General features: G+C 40.1%; 1 protein-coding gene across 1 annotated transcript; it reads right to left on the bottom strand.

Moving 5' to 3' along the window:
- Window positions 1-729: 729 nt before the first annotated feature.
- On the bottom strand, window positions 730-25,649 carry LOC135463825 (ubiquinol-cytochrome-c reductase complex assembly factor 1-like). Its single transcript, XM_064741271.1, has 9 exons — window positions 25,479-25,649; window positions 20,127-20,309; window positions 18,498-18,608; window positions 16,115-16,187; window positions 13,412-13,469; window positions 9,889-9,997; window positions 8,236-8,319; window positions 5,312-5,425; window positions 730-957 (listed from the first exon to the last, which is right to left on the bottom strand). The coding sequence occupies exons 1-9, from the start codon at window positions 25,539-25,541 to the stop codon at window positions 838-840; spliced, it is 915 nt and encodes a 304-aa protein (XP_064597341.1). The 5' UTR covers window positions 25,542-25,649; the 3' UTR covers window positions 730-837.
- Between the last annotated feature and the right edge of the window lie 59 nt (window positions 25,650-25,708).

The raw sequence follows: 25,708 nt of genomic DNA, 5'->3' as shown, positions 1-25,708 counted from the left end.
TGATGAACCTTATTTCATATTTTAGCTTTCTTTCACTTAACACAGAACAAGTGTAATACCTCTTCTGCTTAACTCTCCTATATTTTTTCATCTTTATGCATCTGAGACCTCTAAACTTAGCCCCTGGTTACAGACTGAGACAAAAGCCATAGATACACCTGGAATTATTTAGGCCAAACTCTAGGGCACTGCATACAGTAGAATTCATACTATATACAAAATGTTATGAAGAACTTCACAAAAAGTTTTGAAGAAAGTGGGCGTGCTGAGGCCGTAAACTTTATAACTGATAGTTTTCTCTGTAAAAAAAAAAAACAGGGGGTTAGGGGGTTAAAACGCAAGGTGAATATTTACGGTAAAAAAAAAATCTGAATGCATGAATTCTGATCCATACAAGATGTGATCCATACAAGATGTGATCCATACTAGATGTGATCCATACAAGATGTGATCCATACAAGATGTGATCCATACAAGATGTGATCCATACCAGATGTGATCCATACAAGATGTGATCCATACTAGATGTGATCCGTACAAGATGTGATCCATACAAGATGTGATCCATACTAGATGTGATCCATACAAGATGTGATCCATACAAGATGTGATCCATACTAGATGTGATCCATACAAGATGTGATCCATACAAGATGTGATCCATACAAGATGTGATCCATACTAGATGTGATCCATACAAGATGTGATCCAAACAATATGTGATCCATACAAGATGTGATCCATACTAGATGTGATCCATACAAGATGTGATCCATACAAGATTCTAATATATTAAACAAAGCAAACATCTGGCTATGACTAGCCCATACGCTGTCATTATTGGGTTGAGTTTCGTCTGTTCTGTGACATCACTCCCTTCTCCACAGACAGCGGTAAAAACCTGACATCACCGTGGCATAGTAATCTCTCTGAGTCAGCACTGTCTAAAGCATGAATCTGGAAAAGACAAAAGCAAAACCAGAGAACATCAGTAATATTACACACTTTAAATTCGTTTTTTAGGCAAAAACCTCAAGGCTAAATACAAACAGACCTGACTATGTCAAGCACACCTAATTCCAAGGTGAGACATAAACAATTTTGGTTGCTGCGAGTTCAAGTCCAGCTCATGCTGGCTTTTTCTTTGGTGGTATATGGGAAGGTCTGTCAGCAACCTGCGGATGGTTGTGGCTTTCCCACGGGGTTTACGTGAAATATCATACACTGTAATTCCTCAACCTTTTAGCACATGAAAGAGCAACTTTCAGTGCAATTTTGGATTGGCCAATTTCTGGGCGTCACAAAAAGTATAAATTTATCAGTCTACACAGAATAATGTCCTCATGATTTGCCTGAATAAACATCTTGCAAATGAGTAAAATGGTTAAAGAATTGATGTTAAGCTCCATTGAAATAACTAAATTTACCCCAAAATTTGCTCATGTCAGTCACAACACTGATGTAAATTTTCAATATTTTACACCTTACATAAATAACCCAAACTTTTGATTGGTCATCTGAACTTTCATTGACAAGCTTATCCAATGAAAATGCACCACAGACTACTTCCATTGTTTGTTGGCTTGGAACAAAAAAAGCCAGACTAGCGATCACTTAATGCATGGGGACAGCAGGTTCTTGTTACCAATAGGTTGGTAGTTTTTTGGGACACTGGATAGGCAAAAATTTTATCTTCATGAAATGTGAAAAACCAGCAATGGTTGGTGAAAGGAGGTGAAGCGCTTGACGCTGTAAGCCTAAACAAGGTAATGGCACTCATGAACAGTTAAATGACAACGCACTACCTGACCAAAACATATTTCAACCGAAAACAGGATTCTCAAGCTTTCTAAAAAGTATCATACTTTATCACTTTAATGAGATCTCACTGAAAAAAATTGTAGAACAAAATGACAATACTGCAAAAATGGCTTGTGTGAATCAAGGTAGCCATCTTGAGAATTTTAGCTAATCAAACACGTTGCTATCAGATTGCGAGGCCTAGGCTGTGACATAGACTTTACCGATTCACTCCATGAAGTGGCACCTGATAACACAGAACTACTTCATATGACACAATTTTGAGATCGTTTACAACCATTTATTTACGTGCAGCCGAAGAGCCATTTTACAGTGTTGTGGGACAAGTCTATCATTTACGGAGCACCACAGACGTAAAATCAGTTGATTTACAAACCGTGTAATATTCAACGACGGTATCACAAATTATGTCAGACAGCAGCATACCGTCTCGGCTCAGATCACATTCATCTCCCCAGTAGACCTTAAACCTACTTAGATGCGCTGTTCAAATTATACAAATACATTTTTGTCATTCATGTTAGCATACAGTCAGCATTCAGCTGCTAAATACCAAATGTCAGTGTCAGTAAAAAAATTCATTTAGGGACGGCGAACGTTTATCATAATGAGAAGGCATCTCACTCGACATTGCTTCAATGAATTAAATCTTATGATATAATATTTTTTCTCTGAATTTATTAGAACTGAAGAATTTAAATTTTGCCCTTGGTCATTGTCGCATACAAGGGATGTTTTAATCAGTTCTCTTTTATAAAATACAGTGAATAATTGACACGCCCTGTTTAAGTCGACTTGCTTTCTCTTATGTCCGCGATAACTAGGTCAGCACTGCTCTCATCTTAGAAGCCACTGCTACAAAATTAAAGCATAAAATCCAGTGACAGTGGTGCTTAGATTTATTTCCATTTGTGTCCATTTGTTAAGCATGAATCCAACTGTATAACAATCCCGCTGTCATTTTGTAAACATTCAACAGGAATCAGAATTCCGGGTACCAGAACCCCTCCGGAGGCTACCACCTGAACCAGGGATACCCAGGCCCTGCATCTGCAGGCTACTCGCAAACTGTATAAATGATACAGTAGGCCACAGTTCAAGCAGTGCAAGAAATCTCCTTCCAATATGTTCAATTTTCCTGAAAGCTATTTATCACTTGGTCCTTTATCGCCGAAGTCCACAACTTTAACCTGTCAAACCTTACTGCTTAGGCTATTATACCGGAAATACCTTTGATGTTAGACAGCTAGAGTAAACTGTCAATAATCACCTTGCAGTCGATAATGGAGACGCACTGAAGCTATGACAAGACAAAGTTTCACTAAACTTTTACTGGGTTGAAAAAAATCTAAACAAATATTTAATGCCTGCCGCTCTAAGACACTTTGAATGACAGTCTCTTAATTAGTGGATGTAAACATTAGTCAGGTGCTGTCTTTCACTTGAACCTAAGTTCAACCGTCAACAATGACAGCAACATGCCTCGTATCAGATGTGCACCAAATTAAAAACCTACGAACTTAACTTTGTTAAGAGTTGTCTTGTGTGTATGAACTGGTGAGCAACTGATGTACCTCAACATTATTCTTAGATTTAGTCCATTCTATTTGCCACATCGAACACGATAACTGTTCTCACTGTGACCCTCAGATTCAACATCACGTCTACTGTCATATGGAAAGTCCAAAACAGAACTAAAACCAAGCCCTTTGAAGCATCATAGACACTGTTTTGTTGCATTCTCCAAGTTCTATAATGGTCAGTAAAAGCAACAAAGTGTTTGCATTAAAAGCCTATATTCGAATATTTCACTCAGTATGATTTTCGAGAACACCGCTCCTCGCACACTGCAAGTTATCGCATGACGTCACAGAGATATGACCTGGATCTAGGTCACAATTTTGGAGCCAAATGTTTCGACAATATGAACAGTTATAAACACTGATATTTTCAAAAAAAATTACAGCTCACTGGTGGACTGCGTTATGTTTTCTGTTCACAGAAATCACAGATTTCCGCAATTTTGTTGAATGCGTGGTTCAGTTCCAACCGTTTCACATATATCAATATCAGTACGCATCTCATTTACATACTTGTCAAAACAAACACACACTGTCTTCTATATCAACCTTCTAAGTCCGATCAAAATATATTATGGGATAAATAGGACATGCAATTCCTCACATGTTAAATCAAACTTATTAAACTCGTAATGTAAGTTTCATTTGCATCAAATGAAAATCACACCACTTGTTCAATAAAACTGATATAATGCGTCACTCATTGTGTATCCTTTATAAATCATTACAAAATTTTGTTTTTCAAGCACTGAGGGGGCCTCTGTGGCTCAGTTGGTTAATGTGCTAGCACAGTGTAAATGACCCACAAGCCTCTCACCATTGTCGTCGCTGTGAGTTCAAGTACAGCTGATGCTGGCTTCCTCTTCCTTCCTATGTGATAAGGTCTGCCAGCAACCTGCGGATGGTTGTGGGTTTTGCCCGGCCTCTGCCCGGTTTCCTCCGACCATAAGGCTGGCCGCCATGGTATAAGTGAAATATCCTTGATTACGGCATAAAACACCAATCAAAATAAATAAATAAATAAATCAAGCACTGAGCATACTATGTCTGATACTGCAGAATTTTTAATACATCTGAAACGATCACACAATTAGCTATTGTCGTATCTGAAAAATACCAATGTTAGGTTTGTAATAGGCAAGTCCTACTTTGACTACTGGGTATCATTAAAAGAAAAGACAACAAATCATATAACCATTATTCTGCAGAAAGAAGCAACCTTAAATGGTCACACCCATTTTTCCTTGATGTGCTTGTTAACTTAATGAATCAATTACTAGGCCATATTAAACAACTAGGAACACAATGTCATACCCCTGTACCCCATGCACAAATGGCTAGAAGGCAAACCTGGGTTCGGGGGAAGTAAGACTAATTTATTTATTTGATGGGTGTTTTACGCATACTCAAGAATATTTCACTTATATGACACCGACCAGCATTGTGGTGGGAGAAAACGGCGAGGTAAGAGGTTATACCAATAACTTGCGCCCGCCTGATCAGAACTGATAACATGGCAGCGCTTCCAATTTTCTCAATGTGAGCCATGTTTATATTTTCAACTCTGATATCTCAGTTAAGTAACATCACAAAGACAAAACTTTATGCTTATTAAACCACTTAATAGATGTATACATACATGTATATTTAGTCTATTGTTGTCTTTTCTTTTCGAAGGTCTGGCAGCAACCTGCAGATGGTCATGGGTTTCAACCAGGCTCTACCCGGTTTCCTCCCACTATAATGCTGGCTGCTGTCGTATAAGTGAAATATTCTTGAGTATGGCATAAAACACCAATCAAATAAATAAATAAATAAATAAATCTTTTCTTTTCACTCTGACCATGCAGGAACAAATGTAACCACTGATCAGTACTAACACTCAAATTTAAGGTAACACAGTAACGTACCTGTTGTCGAACATATTCCACCATGCGAGCCAGGGAACCTGGATCTGTATCTGCCTTCTCAAAAAATATCCTCCAAAGAGCGCCCGCCAACACACGGTCATGAGACAATAGGCCCTGGAATAGGTACAAGCATATATATAGCTTATCGGTAGCATGTATATGAAGGTGGCCAGGTTATGAGTGGTGGAAACTGCTTAGTACAGTCGCGGTTCTAGTAGCGATTCAAGCAAAAAGAATAATCCGCGATGACAGGAATAAGTTATTCTGCTAATTACTGTCAATTTAACAGGGAAACTGGCCTTCACACCCGATTCCTCAAATGATGGATCGAATGATTACCAGTACGAGGCATATCACATTTTTCTTTTATTCTGGTAACAAGTTTTTCTTTTTTTTTTTCTCATTTATTAATTTGAAGCTTAAAGCCATACTCAAGAATTTTTCACTCGTGTAATGGTTTTCACATTGATAGACGCATGAAACCGGTAAGTTGTCATACTATAAAGTACTTATTATTCGCTGGAATTTATTTTGGCGGATTTTCTCCAAAAATAAGTTCGTGGGAAATAATTTTCGTGTATTTAAAATACTGAAAAACAATCTTAAAACCTTAAAATTTTCCAAGATACAATATGGTCGAAATTATTCAAACAGGTATCATCATGGGTGGCTTTAATCCTCCTTTGTTTCCTGCGGTGTCGCCAATCCTCATGATCTGGATCAGAGGTTAAAACAATGGGGGATCTATTATCACTACGTAAGAAGATTAGTTTCGCGCCCACCATGAGCAGTACTCAAACAGGTGTCACTTCTTTTCGAACTGCTGATGAGTACTTTTGAACACCTGGCAAAGTGACCAGTCACTTTTTGAGCAGTTTAATGCAAAACATACAAATTCACCATTATCGGTGCAAGTCACTCATTCTTTATCTAGCAACACGGTAAGTTTTGCATTGTTTTCAGTTTTAATCGTCCTCTGTAGCAGGTCAGAAACCACAAACATTAACGTAACTGTCAAACGGCCATTGTGTGGTTGTACACACTTCACAGTTTGTTAGAAGCTCACTCATTGGACCATAGGAGAGACACAGCCAATGGCATAGTGTGTATCAGAGCGACATTCATTAAAAGCCAGCACGTGCTGGTATCTACTTTTCTTTCACTTTACATAGCGAAAATTGATCAAACTAAAGATGAATAAGCTCCCACTTTGTTTTATATTCACCAAGCCTTAGCACCAGAGTTTGTATATACATGTATTTAAACCGTAATTTCCCTTCCCTGCTGTCAAAAAATTTAGCTGGCCCATCGGGCATTCTCCCGTCACCCTGGCAAACGTTTCACTTCATTATTACTACTACCTGTAGTATATGATTCAATATTGGATATTTTTTTCGCTGGAATTAATTCTCACAGTAAATTATTGACCACGAAATCCGTGAAAATTAGTTCCACTCCAAAATTAAGTCCTTCACAGTATTAGATAAAGAGAAACAGTCTCCTGCAAACATTATCACACAAGGGAAACACATCAACTATCAACTGCAAGGTTGCCACAGGCATTTCAAACCAAAAATGCATGACTCTTTCGAGATGAAATCTGACTAAAATTCATGACTTAAATGGAAACAAAACCTGAAACCAGTTTTGATTTATTTATTTTTTTGATTAGTGTTTTATGCAGTATTGAACAATATTTCACTTATACCTTTTCAATAATGAAACTGTTTTACAAGTAGATTACACTGTGGTAATGGAACACACTGGTATAGGGCCTACATGTCCACATTCACAAACAAAAAGGACCTCCTCATTTTCAAAATACATTAATTCTTCATGACAATTCATCACTTTAAACTTTATCCATGACGGTGGCAACCTTGGAATTTTTGTGAAGACCCCTGAAAACAATGCAGTATTGTACATTAAACTTCCTGGTGAGTAAAGGGAATGAACCCATGCGTCTGGTGTGAGAGGCAAGCTTCTTATCCACTCTGCCATTAAGCAGTGTGAGTGGCAAACCTGAGGCACACTAGTGGCTCTATGTCACTACGAGCCTTCTATCTGGGTGATCCACTCTGCCATGGACGGCTTGCCATTAAGCAGTTTGAGTGGCACACCTGAGGCACACTAGTGGCATGCCACTGCCAGCCTTCTATCTGGGTGATCCACTCTGCCATGGACGGCTTGCCATTAAGCAGTTTGAGTGGCACACCTGAGGCACACTAGTGGCATGCCGCTGCCAGCCTTCTATCTGGGTGATCCACTCTGCCATGGACGGCTTGCCATTAAGCAGTTTGAGTTGCACACCTATGGCACCCCCGCGGCACCCTAGTGGCATGCCACTGCCAGCCTTCTATCTGGGTGATCCACTCTGCCTTGGACGGCTCGCCGTTAATCAGTTTGAGTTGCAAACCTATGGCACACCTGAGATACACTAGTGACATGCCACTGCCAGCCTTCTATCTGGGTGATCCACTCTGCCATGGACGGCTTGCCATTAAGCAGTTTGAGTGGCACACCTGAGGCACACTAGTGGCATGCCGCTGCCAGCCTTCTATCTGGGTGATCCACTCTGCCATGGACGGCTTGCCATTAAGCAGTTTGAGTTGCACACCTATGGCACACCTGAGATACACTAGTGACATGCCACTGCCAGCCTTCTATCTGGGTGATCCACTCTGCCATGGGCGGCTCGCTGTTAATCAGCTTGAGTGGCACACCTATGGCACCCCCGCGGCATGCCACTGCCAGCCTTCAGATAGAAGAGTGATCCACTCTGCCATGAACGGCACGCCGTTAAGCTGTTTGAGTGGCACACCTATGGCACACCCGAGGCACACTAGTGGCATCTATCTGGGTGATAATGTATTGAGCTATTCTGAGCGGCAAGGAGAGTCAACATCAAATAACACAGTACATACCTCATCATAGGCGTACAGACTCATGCGGAAATGGCCACCCAGGCTCTCTAGACTGTCTCTTAGGTAACTACGACGGGCTCCTCCCTGTACAACAACAACAACAACATATTATATAATATATATTAATATTTATCGGTTAGGTGGATACCTGTTGAAACAACTGAAGGAGATTTTTTTTTTGTTTTAATCATGATCTATAAAGGCTGTTAAAAAAAAAATTTAAAGAGATCCACTTCATGCAAATTAAATGGCTATTATTGTCAATGAAAAACAATTGAAAATCTTCAAAAGAGAATGTTTCTAGTTCAATCACATCTATAAATACTGTAAGAATCCCTTCACATCAAGCTTTAATAATGGGTCCTTATCATAAGACATTAGCTCAAAGACAAAAAATAATGGGTTCTTATCATCAGACAGCTCATAGACAAAAAATATTTGTTCTTATCATAAGACATTATCACATACACAAAAAATAACGGGTTGTTATCATAAGACATTATCTCATAGACAAAAAATAATGGGTTCTTATCATCAGACAGCTCATAGACAAAACATAACGGGTTGTTATCATAAGACATTAGCTCATAGACAAAAAAATAATGGGCTTCTTATAAGACATTACCTCAAAGACAAAAGTAATGGGTTCTTATCATCAGACATTAGCTCAGAGACAAAAAATAATGGGTTCTTATCATCAGACAGCTCATAGACAAAACATAACGGGTTCTTATCATAAGACATTAGCTCAAAGACAAAAAAATAATGGGTTCTTATCATCAGACAGCTCATAGACAAAAAATAATGGCTAAGCACATCAAGCAAATGATTTCATGGAACTGGGCGCTGCGGGGAGAACATCAGGGGTGGTCAGCGGATTACATGGACAGTCCCTGAATGCAATAGACATGCAAGCTCATGCTTGACTGGGCCATCAGCCTATGCTCCTACCACCAGCAGTTCACGTTTTCTTCAGCTTTAATCATAATGAATTTAGTATATAAAGGTTTACTTCACAAAAATTGCATCTTGATTGTTTCATGATCATCTTTTTATGATGAATGGGAATTCTGGAAGAAAACTCCCTGGAAATTGAGTGTGACCACCCAGTACAAGGCTATAAACAGAACTTACCATCAGATAATGTCAAACTGTGTTTAAAGCGACAACTTACAATCAACAGTGCTCGAAATCTCCATGTGTTTATTTGTATTATACCCATCAATGGCAGGATAAATCATAAATCACCCCTGGGCAAATTTATATACAGGTAATCATAAAAGATGTACTTTATTTTGATATATAGCCAGTTAGTGTGTGAGAACTGCTAATGTGTCAGCAATAAGGACAAATCCTGTCTGACTCCCAATATACGCTGGACTCGCACAGAGTGCTATTGAAAAGGAGTTGAAAAGTTAATCGCGGCAGTTGCGGAAACCTTACTTTGAGGATGTTTTCTGTGTTTAATGGGAGGTTTCCGATTTCAAGACGCGGGAAAGGAAACTCTTCTACAATAGGAGGACAGTTCTGATACTTCTTCACATTTTTACAAGAAGAAGCTATGATGGAGAGATAAGACCAAGTAAACATGTACATTGTAGCCACCTCCTGAATGAATCGGCACTCAATGTACAGGCAGCATTAGAACATTACCCCAATCATTTTGATTCTTTCTTCCACATCTTTCCACATCATTTCTACCAGACTGTTCCTCACATATTTCCCATCGGCTCCCTCTGCTGCCAGTCGCACCATGTACATCCTGAGCAAAGTCAAACAACGATATTATTACTTTTTCACACATACAAGGGTCATGGGATACTCAGGGTAGCTCATCGATAACAGTTGTTAGGAAATAACAGCATACCTTAGAAAACCAATTAACCTGGCAGTTTACTGACTGAGTGAATTTAAACTTGTATAGAGAAATCCTTTCCTCAGGATTTACTACCCTTTGTCCTCAACCTTTCCACATTTAAAAGAACAACTTTCAGAGCAATCTAGGAACATTTTTAATTTGATTTTGGGAACAAACCTACATTGGTTGGTTTGGCCAATTTCAGGGCATCACAAAAAGTGTAAATAAAAAGTATTTCAGTCTATGCAGAATAATGCCTTCAGAATATGCTTGAACAAACACCTGGGAAACATGTGAAAAGTTTGAAGAATTAAAGTACACCGAGTTAGACCATCATGTTGCATGGTATGGCCTGGTGTGAGATGAAATATCAAGCCGTGCCCCCAAATACTGCACTAGTACAACAACTTTTCAAAATGAAGGGCGGTAATGGACTAATCCTCTTTAACACTGAAGTGGCATTATGCAGCATGTAGGTTGTGTCACAGCAGCAGTGACTACCCTAATTGCTATGCAGTATGTAAGTTGTGTCACAGCAGCAGTGACTACCCTAATGGCTATGCAGCATGTAGGTTGTGTCACAGCAGCAGTGACTACCCTAATGGCTATGCAGTATGTAGGTTGTCTCACAGCTTCAGTGACTACCCTAATTGCTATGCAGCATGTAGGTTGTGTCACAGCAGCAGTAACTACCCTAATGGCTATGCCATATGTTGGTTGTGTCACAGCAGCAGTGACTACCCTAACTGCTATGCAGTTTGTAGGTTGTGTCACAGCAGCAGTGACTACCCTAATGGCTTTGCAGCATGTAGGTTGTGTCACAGCAGCAGTGACTACCCTAATGGATATGCAGTATGTAGGTTGTCTCACAGCTTCAGTGACTACCCTAATGGCTATGCAGTATGTAAGTTGTCTCACAGCTTCAGTGACTACCCTAATGGCTATGCAGTATGTAGGTTGTGTCACAGCAGCAGTGACTACCCTAATGGCTATGCCGTATGCAGGTTGTGTCACAGTAGCAGTGACTACCCTAATGGCTATGCAGTATGTAGGTTGTCTCACAGCTTCAGTGACTACCCTAATGGCTATGTAGTATGTATGTTGTGTCACAGCAGCAGTGGCTACCCTAATGGCTTTGCAGTATGTAAGTTGTGTCACAGCAGCAGTGACTACCCTAATGGCTATGCAATATGTAAGTTGTGTCACAGCAGCAGTGACTTCCCTAATGGCTATGCAGTATGTAGGTTGTGTCACAGCAGCAGTGACTACCCTAATGGCTATGCAGTATGCAGGTTGTGTCACAGCAGCAGTGACTACCCTAATGGCTATGCAGTATGTAGGTTGTGTCACAGCTTCAGTGACTACCCTAATGGCTATGCAGTATGTAGGTTGTGTCACAGCAGCAGTGACTACCCTAATGGCTATGCAGTATGTAGGTTGTGTCACAGCAGCAGTGACTACCCTAATGGCTATGCCGTATGCAGGTTGTGTCACAGCAGCAGTGACTACCCTAATTGCTATGCAGTATGTAGGTTGTCTCACAGCTTCAGTGACTACCCTAATGGCTATGCAGCATGTAGGTTGTGTCACAGCAGCAGTGACTACCCTAATGGCTATGCCGTATGTAGGTTGTGTCACAGCTTCAGTGACTACCCTAATGGCTATGCAGTATGTAGGTTGTGTCACAGCAGCAGTGACTACCCTAATGGCTATGCAGTATGTAGGTTGAGTCACAGCTTCAGTGACTACCCTAATGGCTATGCCGTATGCAGGTTGTGTCACAGCAGCAGTGACTACCCTAATGGCTATGCAGTATGTAAGTTGTCTCACAGCAGCAGTGACTACCCTAATGGCTACGCCGTATGCAAGTTGTGTCACAACAGCAGTGACTACCCTAATGGCTTTGCAGTATGTAGGTTGTGTCACAGCAGCAGTGACTACCCTAATTGCTATGCCGTATGCAGGTTGTGTCACAGCAGCAGTGACTACCCTAATTGCTATGCAGTATGTAAGTTGTCTCACAGCAGCAGTGACTACCCTAATGGCTACGCCGTATGCAAGTTGTGTCACAACAGCAGTGACTACCCTAATGGCTTTGCAGTATGTAGGTTGTGTCACAGCAGCAGTGACTACCCTAATGGCTATGCCGTATGCAGGTTGTGTCACAGCAGCAGTGATTACCCTAATGGCCATGCAGTATGTAGGTTGTCTCACAGCTTCAGTGACTACCCTAATGGATATGCCGTATGTAGGTTGTGTCACAGCAGCAGTGACTACCCTAATGGCTATGCAGTATGTAGGTTGTGTCACATCTTCAGTGACTACCCTAACTGCTATGCAGTATGTAGGTTGTCTCACAGCTTCAGTGACTACCCTAATGGCTATGCAGTATGTAGGTTGTCTCACAGCTTCAGTGACTACCCTGTCTTCAACTTTTCAATCACCAGTGTGGCTAATATCACTGAAACATTCTGAGAGGACTATGGAATGCAAAGAGTAGAGAAATAATTTGCACAGTTTTCTGAAGCTTGCACGTATAATGACACAAACAAATCATTTTTAGTGACATTTTCATAATACAAGTAGTTGTATGCATAAATTCCTCTGAAAAGAAGAGCCTTAGAGGTCAGAAGTCTTGAAGATTTTCAGTATATGCTAGTCAGCAGACTGCAGGAAAGCCTGGCATCAGCCCTTAAGATGCAAATCTTTAATGAATTCCAGGGGGTCTTCATGTATTTATTTATTTACTTGATTGGTGTTTTACGCCGTACTCAAGAATATTTCACTTATGCGACGGCGGCCAGCATTATAGTGGGTGGAAACCCGGGCAGTGCCCGGGGGAAACCCACGACCATCTGCAGGTGGCTGGCAGACCTTCCCACGTACCGACGGAGAGGAAGCCAGTATGAGCTGGATGAACTCACAGCGACCGCACTGGTGAGAGACTCAGGGGTCTTCATGACCAAGGTGGTTAGCAACTGGAAAATGACACCTTCTCTACATTGTATCACAGTTGGGTACAGTTTTTTTCTTTCAACACACGGCATTGACTGTCAGCAAGAATGCTTAGCTCTATGTGGAACCATATTCAGAGGGCAAAGAGGTGTTGTCTCAGGAAAGAAATGACAAGTCAGCCATTATTCTTTCATGAGGGAGCATATACAGAGGGCAAAGAGGTGTTGTCTCAGGAAAGAAATGACAAGTCAGCCATTATTCTTTTATGAGGGAGCATATACAGAGGGCAAAGAGGTGTTGTCTCAGGAAAGAAATGACAAGTCAGTCTTTATTTTTTCATTAGAAGCAGGACATGGATCTTACCAGACATGGAGTTCCATGACAAGGAACCAGGAGTTGAAAGTATCTGGCATGTCAAAGACTGAAACAGAAAAACACAAAAAAGACTGAATTAATAAGGAATATCTACCGTCATAGTCCACAGCCAAGAGCGAATATTTCTTATCATGTTTCTGTCCTATCATCCACACCTATGTAACCTCTGCTGTCATATAAGTGAAATATTCTTGAGTACACCTTAAAACACCAATCAAATCAAATCAGATAAACTCAACGACTTGGTGTTGTCATAACTATCGATGTCTTCTCTTCGCGTGAAAAAGAAATAAATCGCATACATGGACATTTACTATAATTCTAACAAGAGTGGATAATGGAGGATTTTGTTATGTTGCTGCATAGTCCGTTGTCTCAGCAACCATTTTTCTCAAGGACAAGGCTTTTAACACCTCTACTATATATATACCTAAAGAAACTGAAACTTCCTGTAGAACACCAATCAAATAAATAAACCATTTATTTATTTGAATGGTGTTCTACACCGTACTCAAGAATATTTCACTTATATGATGGCAACCAGCATTATAATAGGGCAAAACCTGGCAGGGCCTGGGGGAAACCCACGGCCATTCACAGGTTGCTGGTGAACTGTCCCACGCTGTCACTTTCAAACTGCAGCTGGAATTTAGTGATGTAGAAACTAAGAACATAGGGTGGCCTTAATAATGAGGGAGGATATATATATATATAGTCTTGAAAGTCTCGTTTTAGATGTATTATTTATATATTGATAATTATATCTTTGAAAAAAAAAAAAAATAAAATAAAAAAAACAACAATGATTATAGCTGCATTTGGCCTAAAATTTGGCCAATCAAAATGCACCTTGAGACTTTATTTTTCTTACTACAGGCCTGGGCATAAGGATGAAGTGGCCCTGGATTTTCAGTCAGGAGATCAACATCATGATCACCCCTACAACATCCAGCAGGATGGACTGCTCCCCTCATTCGCTCACCCATGATTCGGCTCAACTTTTCCTGGAGCATCCTATACATCAGCTTCTCTGTCATCTGGAAGACGTCACCTTCTAGAAAGGTGTATGGGAACCTCAAACCCATACCTTAACTTAACTAACTGAGAAGTTGTGTACAGAGAGAATTAATTTAAGTTACATATACCAACACTGCCATGTAAAGATAAAGGGCTACCATATTTTACAAACTATATGTTTTCTTCATTTTGAAGCTTACAGGTTTGATCACGTCTGAATGAAAACTCATACAGACAATTGTCATATATTTTACTGTTTTTAATAATATTATTTCATTGATTTTAACATGGAAATAGTGTTAATTAAAATATTAATCATTAAATTACATTTGCTATTCTGTATATCTGTGTATGATGTCACTGATATAAACAGGTGACTGGATGACATTATTGCTTTCAACCTGACTTCCTCCTACTATAATGCTGGTCGCTGTCATATAGGTGCAAAATTCTTGAAAAACAGAGTAAAGTACCAATCAAACACTGAATATTGTTGCACTGCAGTTTATCTATGTAGCTGTCACTATCAGGGTTCAGGACATCAGACTCCTCCGTGAATGGCCATTTGTAAAAGTCTTTTGATGAACGGTTTCCAGCCTTTCAGTGTGTGTGTGTACAAACTCCTCTGTGAGAACATTTATTTGGGATTATGCAAACAAGACATTTCACACTTTCACGATATATTCCTTGAGCCAATCATACGTCACATTAAACATAAGTAGTCTACACTCACAGCGGCCATTTTCATGTCAGTTGCCAATGCAGATAATCTGTTATGTTTTAAAACCGGCGTAAAGACCGGATTTTCTTTTAAGTAAAACAAATTTATATATTGTGACCAACTGAAAGCACACTGTACTTGACAACACATGAAATTATCGATCCCCTGCGGTTTACATGGTGATCAAGAATTTACATGGTGATAGAGAATTTACATGGTGATCCTGAATTTACATGGTGATAGAGAATTTACATGGTGATACTGAATTTACATGGTGATCCTGAATTTACATGGTGATAGAGAATTTACATGGTGATCAAGAATTTACATGGTGATCAAGAATTTAGATGGTGATCCTGAATTTACATGGTGATCAAGAATTTACATGGTGATAGAGAATTTACATGATCAAGAATTTACATGGTGATCAAGAATTTACACGGTGATCCTGAATTTACATGGTGATAGAGAATTTACATGGTGATCCTGAATTTACATGGTGATGGAGAATTTACATGGTGATAGAGAATTTACATGGTGATAGAGAATTTACATGGTGATCAAGAATTTACATGGTGATCAAGAATTTACATGGTGATCCTGAATTTACATGGTGATCAAGAATTTACATAGTGATCCTGAATTTACATGGTGATCCTGAATTTACATGGTGATCAAGAATTTACATAGTGATCCTGAATTTACATAGTGATCCTGAATTTACGTTTAGGAGAATGACAGGCGATCGGCCGGTTAATCGCCTCTTATGTCTTATGGCCTGTAATAATAATTTACTTAAACTCTTTGCAAAAGAACTCTTCAGTGGCCTTCTATGTGTGGATGGATCAGTCAGAATCCATCGAAATCTGTCACTTGAAACAAGCTAAACTTGTAGATGAAATACAGTAGATGAAATACACATGAATTTCAGTCTAGTCTTATCTGTAACTCACCTTCAAAGAACTCTTCATAATCAATCAGTTCTGAACAATTTCTGAACAGTTTGAAGCCAGTCATTGCCATTTTCTGTAAACGATAAAGGGAGACAACTGTACCTGTTGTACATGACCAACACTTCCTATTTCCCAGTATTTCTCTAACTGGCTAAAACTGCATTACTAAAACGATCCCATTCTACTGTGGTCTGTTGTGACCCAGAACGTATCAATTACGTCACATCTACACTTTTTGCACAAAATGATTTGTTCCAAATCAGCAAATGCATTCATTGATCTGTATGTATATGAATTTTGAATGATGAAATGTAGCAGTCTAATGTGTGCTAATTGGCAAAATGTGGCCTCACTGGTCTCATTTTGGTCAGAAAATGCCGCCATAAAAGAAAAAAATTCAAACGCAGGTTACACCAATTAAAAAACATAAATCCAACCATTCTCCTGGACAGTTTTTAATGTTCTTTCATCTCGTACACACAATGTACTTCAATTTACTGTTTTGTTTGCCTTTAACAGAAATCTTCATTTACATCTAGCGAAGTAAGGATACACTGCTGTATCGGTGAATCGCGATTTGTTGCCCCACAATACGCGTACCGATGTGCAACATCTATGTATAACGTATTTTGCAAAGATGTGAATGAACTCACAAACCTTTAGTTTGCCGAGTTTAAATCTGTGTTTTGACTACCGGCTACTGGCCTCTGGCTAACAGCCTCCGGCTTACAGCGGAAGTCAACCAGTTTCCGGAAGCCTTGCTCTGATTGGCTTTTGGTCAGCAGTACAGCTAATCAAATGACCCATACTATGTCTCCTTGAAAGACCAACAACCAAAATGGTGTCGCGTCAAGAACTTAATACCCCGTGCCATGTGAGCGGAGCGAAGTACAAATCTGCTGTGTGGAAGCATTTTGCTTTCCCGGCAGGCAGCCACTTGGTAACTACATGTCAGACATGGAAAATCGGTTTCAAATATACAGGACCTACCACAAATATGTGTACTCACCTAAGAGGCGCCACCCTGATATAACAGTGGACACAGCGCGCCTAGTCAAACCGAGATGTCAACTTTGTTTAGTACAGACCCTACATTCACCACTGATGGATGGACGTCATGAGGCACAGAAAGCTTCATCACCATAACAGTCCACTTCATTAAAAATGATTGGACGATAGGGAACTATGTCCTTCTAACCTGACCTCTCCATGAATCACACACAGGGATAAATAGTGCACATGTTCTGACATCAGCAGTGGATGAATGGAAACTCCAGAATGTGGGAGTGTTTTATTTTTGGAGATTCAAATAAAATAATAAAATTATATTTTCATTCATAAAATTTATACAGCTGTCATGTGATTTGTTTTCCCTTCTTCAGTAATCAAATAATGAAATATGCAGGGCTTCACCTAGTTAAAATTGAATAATATATTCTCCAGCGAAATAGTCAGGCAAGGCACTGTACAAAGTGGACATATCGTGAACGTATCGTATGGCGACTCCTGTATCGTGTAGTATTCCGACTCCTGTATCGTGAACGTATCGAATGGCGACTCCTGTATCGTGTAGTATTGAGACTCCTGTATCGTGAATGTATCGAATGGCGACTCCTGTATGGTGTAGTATGGCGACTCCTGTATCATGTAGTATTGCGACTCCTGTATCGTGAACGCATCGAATGGCGACTCCTGTATCGTGTAGTATTGTGACTCTTGTATCGTGAACGTATCGTATTGCGACTCCTGTATCGTGTAGTATTGCGACTCCTGTATCGTGTAGTATTGCGACTCCTGTATAGTGAACATATCGTATCGCAACTCCTGTATCATGTATCATACTGTATTGCGACTCCTGTATTGTGTAGTACTGGGACTCCTGTATCATGTAGTATTGCGACTCCTGTATCGTGTAGTATTGTGACTCCTGTATCATGTAGTATTGTGACTCCTGTATCGTGAACGTATCGTATTGCAACTCCTGTATTGTGTAGTATTGTGACTCCTGTATCGTGTAGTATTGCGACCCCTGTATTGTGAACGTATCGTATCACGACTCCTGTATCATGTATCATATTGTATTGCGACTCCTGTATCGCATATCATATCGTATCATGACAGAACAGTATCGTTACATGCCTACTTACATCATTTTCTTCCCTAACACTACTGGTATGTGAAGTTTCTCACATTCTACTCTGACATACCTTCCTTGTTACCTGACAGGGATTATGAGAGGGATTATGAGAGGGATATGAGAGCAGTAACTGAGGCGTGAAACCACGAGAAATCATGAAAATACCATGATCAAAGAAAATGAAAAACATAGAATAAAACTGGCATCACCTAAAGAAGCCTAAAAAAGTGATATAATCATACATACTGTTCTGGGGTATCTGTAAGTAGCTTTCTCCTTCAGGCCCACCGCTTTTTTAATCCTGCCAAAAAGTCCGCCACTGCCAGCTGTGTTAACGAGGGTGCCAGAGCTGTAACACTGAGAACAAAACACAGATAGTGTCATAGTACACTGATGCTATTACCAGGCAATGAGCACTGATGCCATTCCAAGGCAATGTACACTGATGCCATTCCAATCCCAGGCAATGTACACACTGACGCCATTCCCAGGCAATGTACACTGATGCCATTCCCATCCCAGGCAATGTACACTGATGCCATTCCAATCCCAGGCAATGTACACTGATGCCATTCTAATCCCAGGCAATGTACACTGATGCCATTCCAATCCCAGGCAATGTACACACTGACGCCATTCCCAGGCAATGTACACTGATGCCATTCCCATCCCAGGCAATGTACACTTATGCCATGCCCATCCCAGGCAATGTACACTGATGCCATGCCCATCCCAGGCAATGTACACTGATGCCATTCCCATGCAGTGTACACACTGATGCCATTCCCAGGCAGTGTACACACTGATGCTATTCCCAGGCAATGTACACTGATGGCATTCCCATCCCAGGCAATGTACACTGATGCCATTCCCAGGCAATGTACACTGATGCTATTCCCAGGCAATGTACACTGATGCCATTCCCAGGCAATGTACACTGATGCCATTCCCAGGCAATGTATACTGATGCAATTCCCATGCAATGTACACTGATGCTCATTCCCAGGCAGTGTACACACTGACGCCATTCCCAGGCAGTGTACACACTTACGCCATTCACAGGCAATGTACACTGATGCCATTCCCAGGCAATGTACACCGATGCCATTCCCGGGCAAGGTGCACTGATGCAATTCCAAGGCAATGTACACTGATGCCACACTGATGTATACAGACACCAGACATGATGTCCCACCCAGTCACTGTACACTGACACCACATCATCTCACACACATGGTGGTGAAAACATACTGTCTACGACAACATAATGTATAAGTCTAAGCTTACAATTCATGTACAGTTATGCCTGCTGTAATTTCTGGTTATTATCCAGCATAGTTCTCAGAATATCATCCATGGCTGAACATGTCATGGCTAGAACAACTCATTATGGAGGTGAATGAGATCGGAAGGAGCCCTAACACACCTAGTGGTGTAGAAAGAGTCAGTGGTGTTGCTGTCATTCGTTATTTAAAAGACATAAGCCTGTATTGTAAGATATAGCCATCTTTATTGTATCTAGGTGGATACACACTTTTCTGAATTACTCTAATTCCCAAAGAGCAATTTGCAGTGTCAGTTATACATATTGTAAATTTGATTTCAGAGATAAAACTACATTGGCTGGGTTGGCTGATTTCATGGCTTCACAAAAAGTAGAAATTTATCAGACTACACAGAATAATGCAATCAGAACCTGTTTCATAAACTCCTCGGAAACTTGCAAAAAGGTTGAAGAAGTGCAGTAGTTCCCTATACTTAGTACGTGTTACCTCTGACCTCTTCATCTACCAGCCACTGTGAAGTGCCAGGAGGTGGGTGGTCTTGTCCACAGCTCAAGAAAACATACACAATATAGTGAACACTTAATCTTACCCTGTGACAGTGGGTCATTCTCTGGACTAAAGACTGCTGATGGGTCCACATGTTCTCTTCTAGCTGTATCTTCTGGGTATTATTTCGTGTCATGGTACATGAAGTACTTCTGCTGAGTCTGATAGGTAAACTGTGCAGCCGAGAAATGAGCCTCAACTGGGAGGCCATGCTGCAGGCAACGTCCTGAAGACAAACAATACACCAAGTTTTACAGGTATATCACATTTATTCAAACACATTTTGGTTATAAGATGGCTTTCAAGTTCATGAATGGAAGACAACCAGCAGTGCAGCTATCCGATTTCTTCTCAGTTTTAGGACAAATATTGCTGAAAGACATTAAACATAAAGCCCTGAACATTTTATTTATTATATGGACTATCCATGTGAAAAATCAACGACTGAATATTCCTGCTACAGTTACATATATATTGACCAAGAAGAGCAGACCTGGTGTCCCAAAAATTGGAAGCAACAGGGTAACATGTACTTTGTTCCCCACCAAGCAAGACTGATGTTTTTACTGCTTTTCAGGTCTTACATATATCCTCTCACATAATAGGAGAGGAATAGGACAGTAATCAAAAATCTGGTCTAAGGACGGGTTGTATTTTAATGCTGCATCACACAAAGGGACTGCTAACTGCACCTCACACAATATCAAAAACTGAGAAAATTTATCCCTAGTAGGACAAGTTCAAAGGATTTAATTCGAGGTCTCCTGCCAATGAGAAATTTAGATGCCATAAATATTAAACTTCATATCTGCAATTCATCAGAAATTTAGTTGCCGTACACTTCCTTGAAGAAGTATTTAGGACTGGAAAAAGGTTCCAGACAAAGGCGAAGCTGTCGGAACAGTATTAATAGATCTGTAAATGACCTAAAATGTTGTCCTTGACTAAGTTGTTCATTTTTACCAGATTCTGATAGTTTTATTGATTTTAGAACGGTGCTTTGAGGAATCGTTGGGAGGTAGGATGATATCCCGCTGGGAAAATGTTACTTTAGCACCAGACATTTATTTGCCTCCAAAAATGCTCTTTTGTGGTTGAATTTTGAGGTCATTTAGGGTATCCAAGGCTTTCGATTCCCTTTTCCCATGACTTACTAATCGGCAAACTCTCATCCTATGGTATTAACGACTACTCTGCTGAATTGCTTTATGATTACTTAAGAAACCGGAAGCGTAGAGTTATAATCAGAGATTTGTAATACAGAGGCTGGCATGACGTCATCAAGGGAGTAATCCAGGGGTCTATATTGGGTCCTCCCCTGTGTTTAATATTTTTATTAACGGCCTTCCTGTTCATCAAATCTACAACTATGCACATGATAGCACAATTTCTAGTAGTGACAGGACTGTTGACAACATTCTCAATTCACTTAAAGTACAGACAATGAAGGCAATTACATGGTCCAATGAATATCTCATATGTGCCATTCCTAGCAAATTTCAGGGAATACCTTCTGGTGTACGAAATTTGCCACAAGATTTCCTAAACACTGACTTCTTTAGCATTCGAATGCAAGAACTACTAAGTGTTATTTTTGACGTCAAGTTGTCCATGACACCCATGTATCTGATTTGTGTATCTGATTTGTGTACCTGATTTGTGCATCTGATTTGTGCATCTGATTTGTGTATCTGATTTGTGCATCTGATTTGTACATCTGATTTGTGTATTAAGGCCGAGAGGCAGATCTCAAAAACGAAACAATTTGCCAGATTGCTACATTTCAAATGCAAGTTGGAAATTTTAAAGTGGTTTTTATGTCAACTTTTAGTTATTGTACACTGTGGAGTTTTTTAGGTCGTACTTGACAAATGACAAGTGATATGATGATGAGGTGTCATTAGGTGTGTGTGTGTGTGTATATATACTGTGTCTTCTCTTGGCGGAATGAGCCCATGCTGCCAAGGTACTGCTGCCACTGAAGTGTCATGCCAATGACACCAGACATGACACCCCAACCAGTCACATCATACTGATACCCAGCCAACAAGACCAGTATTCTTGCTCTAACCTCTCAGTCATATGAGTGTTGATCGCCAAACGGGGCAGAAACAAGTATCATTTTTAAAGTCATTAGTATGACCTGACCCAGGTTTGATCTCTGGTCTCCCCACTTCAGGGCAGACACCTTAACCATTAGGCCACTGAAGCGTTCCACTGTTCACTTTCTGAAGACCTGCTATGAACTTACTACATCTTTTCTTAAACATGTGTTTCATGCATATCTTGCATTGACTATGTATTTCTGCGACTACTTAAATGTTTTTATATATGCTGAAATAGTTAAATATGTTCTTATACCTGAAATATATACTTATAAATTATTTAAAAATAATTACTTTTTTATACTACAAAAATTTGTTTTGTGTTCTGTAGCTGCTCATGGCTAATACAATCATTCTGTATATAATTTGTTTGTACCAAACTGTATGGTTTCTTTTGTTCAGTTGGCATACGTAACCTATTTACAGCTAATGCTTGTATTTGCTTTAAAACATTGATTCTGAATAAAATTTAATTTGAAATTTGTTTTTGATTTGAAATTCAAGGCATTTTTTTAACAATAAACATCAGAATTTTAAAAGATAAGTATCAGAATTTTAAAAGATAAAATATCAGATTTTTTTAAAATCAAGTGCATCTACATGGCACTGCCATTCATCCTAATCCAAGTAGGTTTAAAATATCTGCATACGCCAAATCACGGCAGCTCAACCCATAGTAGCCATGATTATGGTGCATGAAAATATTTCTCAACCTACTCATCAGTGTACTACTACTAGTCCACACTAGCCAAGAAATCAGCTGGTTAAGGTCTACACTGGCTAGACCTCAACACTGGTTAAGGTCTACATTGGCTAGACCTCAACATTGGTTAAGGTCTACATTGGCTAGACTTCAACACTGGTTAAGGTCTACATTGGCTAGACCTCAACACTGGTTAAGGCCTACATTGGCTAGACCTCAACACTGGTTAAGGTCTATATTGGCTAGACCTTAACACTGGTTAAGGTCTACATTGGCTAGACCTCAACACTGGTTAAGGTCTAGTTCTGGGCAGAAACAACGTCCATAGTAAAATTCCTGTGCAGAACCTTCTGATAAGCAAGCTGGCAGTACGCACATACAGTATGTGCCAAAACTTTCATCTCATGGGGTCAAGTGAGGTGAATTACACTTGTGGTCTTTGCTTTGTGGTCTTCAGGACACTTTTTAGCCCATTCCTTGCATAAACAGATACCAATGCTAATTCCACGACATCTGGCTTTTATGTCGTACTCACAACTGTCACAACAGCGACATGTGATGATACACATGTACCAGTGTACACCCGTCTTAGACCTTTCATGTCTAGGCACATCAACTCACTGTTGAAGCATGAATTTCTTCTGCGCCTGGTGCTTCAGGCTTCTACCTTCACCCTACAATAAGCCTCCAAAACAACATCGCTGTGCACATCAGTGTTCTGAGCTGTTCTATAGGTTACAGTACTCAAATAATGTTGTGACATATTTTCAAAATGGTGCCATTTTCGAAACAGGAACTGACATATCAAGAGATCAATTGGGCAGACATAGCACCCCACAGCAAATAGCTCAAAAAAAAACCCTCAATCCAAGTTTGACTGCGATTATCTAAAGAGTTATCAGACAAAGGTACCAGTGGATGCAAACGGTACACAAATGTCTCAGCCTACAAACAGACCACATATTTAAAGGATTCAGATATTGTGTATCATATGCAGTGATCTTGGCAGATGGGTTACCTAAACACTTCAGTGCTGGAACTTAACATTAGCTTGCTTTGGACTGGGCAAATGAAAATACATAATGGGCAGGAAAAATGTTCCTGATTGTTGCTCTCATCCTGGCAAGCAATGTTTTAAAGAAATCACTGCAAAATCATTCCATTCACCATTGGGATTTCTCGAGTGATAAGCAGGAACTACTATAGTATAACCAGGCATAACTTATCGGTGTGTTTATTGAATTTATCTTGTAAATTTTTGGTGAAATTAGACAAACGGTTTTATGTAATCCTCATCGGCTAAGTGGGTATACAGTACCATTTGAATGGCAAACCTTCTTCAGAGGATACTTGAAGGTATTAAGTCAAGTTAAAATAACTACATAACCTTCTCAACATGCAAATAACAATTTTGTCCCTACAATAATTATCAAATAGAAAGCCAATCTCGCATAATCTCGTGTAAAGCTGAGATAAAAAAAAAATCCTGCTAGCTATGTCGATTTCAGATAGTGCTGATACAGTGGTGTGACGTGACAATGGCGCACCATGGAATGCAACGCCACGCAACAAAGAAAAATGAAGTCAGCATCCTAGTAATTTAACTGCACTGGGTATAAATTTAGCGTCACAGAGAAAACCCTGCATAGTAAATTCACCTGCGCAGGGTTTAAATCTCCTGTACCCTGTGTGGGCATGGGCTCTTACCAGTGTATGTCAACATTTTAACATGCTTTATTAGCTAATGGCAATTGATTGATTTATTTATTTATTTCTTCGATTGGTGTTTTACGCCATACTCAAAAATATTTCACTTATACAATGGTGGCCAGCATTATGGTGAGTGGAAACAGGGCTCAGGGAAACCCAAAGGCCACCCACAGGTTGCTGGCAGACTTCCCACATATGGCCGGAGAGGAAGCCAGCATGAGATGGACTTAAACTCACAGCAACCAATGGCAATTGAGAATCAAGGATGACTTTGAGACAATGTAATTTAGCTAAAAGCTACCTACAGCTATGGTAAATTAAAAAGCCTGATGCAGTTGCCTTGGCAGTTTGTCACGGTGTTTGAGACAAAAGTTATCCATCAGACGAGGTTTCACGGCCTGAAACTTCCAATCACACAAGTTCTTTGGCTTCATGTCTATCATTTACTGCAAGCACAACATCGATCAGTTATTTCCAAGGTCGTGTGAACCCAAAATTCATCGGTAGTGCTCAAAATGACCCAGCATACTGCAGGCCTTGGCATATTTAACAAGGGCGGGTAGCCTAACTGTATCAGCTTTAAAATGGACCGCCCTCTGACATCGGTTTAGGGCCATCCTTGGCCGAAAAAAATTTTGCCAAACCTAACGTCATGGCAATCAGACTAACTATTTGGAGGCCATCACCTTTCCTAGCCTCTGTAGCGTATTGGCACGAAGTACTATGTGTTGTCTACGGAAGACTCCTGAGATACCACTACCGTTTTGCCAAATGATCCCAATTTGATTTGCATGCTGTGAAATTTGATTAGCTTGCACTGAAATTTGATTAGCTTGCACTGAAATTTGAAGATCAATTCTTACACCAACGAACTTACGTCTTGTCGACAAACATTTAATCCTGTCCTCAGGACAACTGTGGAGCACCGTGCTGTCATCATTCTTGTGTACAAGTCCTATTCGATGGAGACCGCTTAGCGATGTCCAGCAATGTAAACAACTTGTGTAACGAGAGTAAGAGGCCACCATACGGTCAAGGGGAAACTCTTCTGTAATAGAGGTCAGAAAACGCGCACCTGTCACACACTTATGACAATATAAATTGTAT

The sequence above is a fragment of the Liolophura sinensis genome, chromosome 3 (genome assembly GCF_032854445.1).
Source record: "Liolophura sinensis isolate JHLJ2023 chromosome 3, CUHK_Ljap_v2, whole genome shotgun sequence".
NCBI lineage: Eukaryota > Metazoa > Mollusca > Polyplacophora > Chitonida > Chitonidae > Liolophura > Liolophura sinensis.
The sequence above is the reverse complement of the archived record's forward strand: the minus strand, read 5'-3'. Positions and strand labels throughout refer to the sequence as shown.

Excerpts from the sequence above, each read along its gene's own strand:
- LOC135463825 (XM_064741271.1), bottom strand. The coding sequence starts at position 25,541 with ATGATGACAGCACGGTGCTCCACAGTTGTCCTGAGGACAGGATTAAAT. Across the intron at positions 20,310-25,478 it reads TAAATGTTTGTCGACAAGAC|GACGTTGCCTGCAGCATGGC; the intron begins GTAAGTTCGTTG and ends GTTTGTCTTCAG. Across the intron at positions 18,609-20,126 it reads GAATGACCCACTGTCACAGG|TGTTACAGCTCTGGCACCCT; the intron begins GTAAGATTAAGT and ends TTTTGTTCTCAG.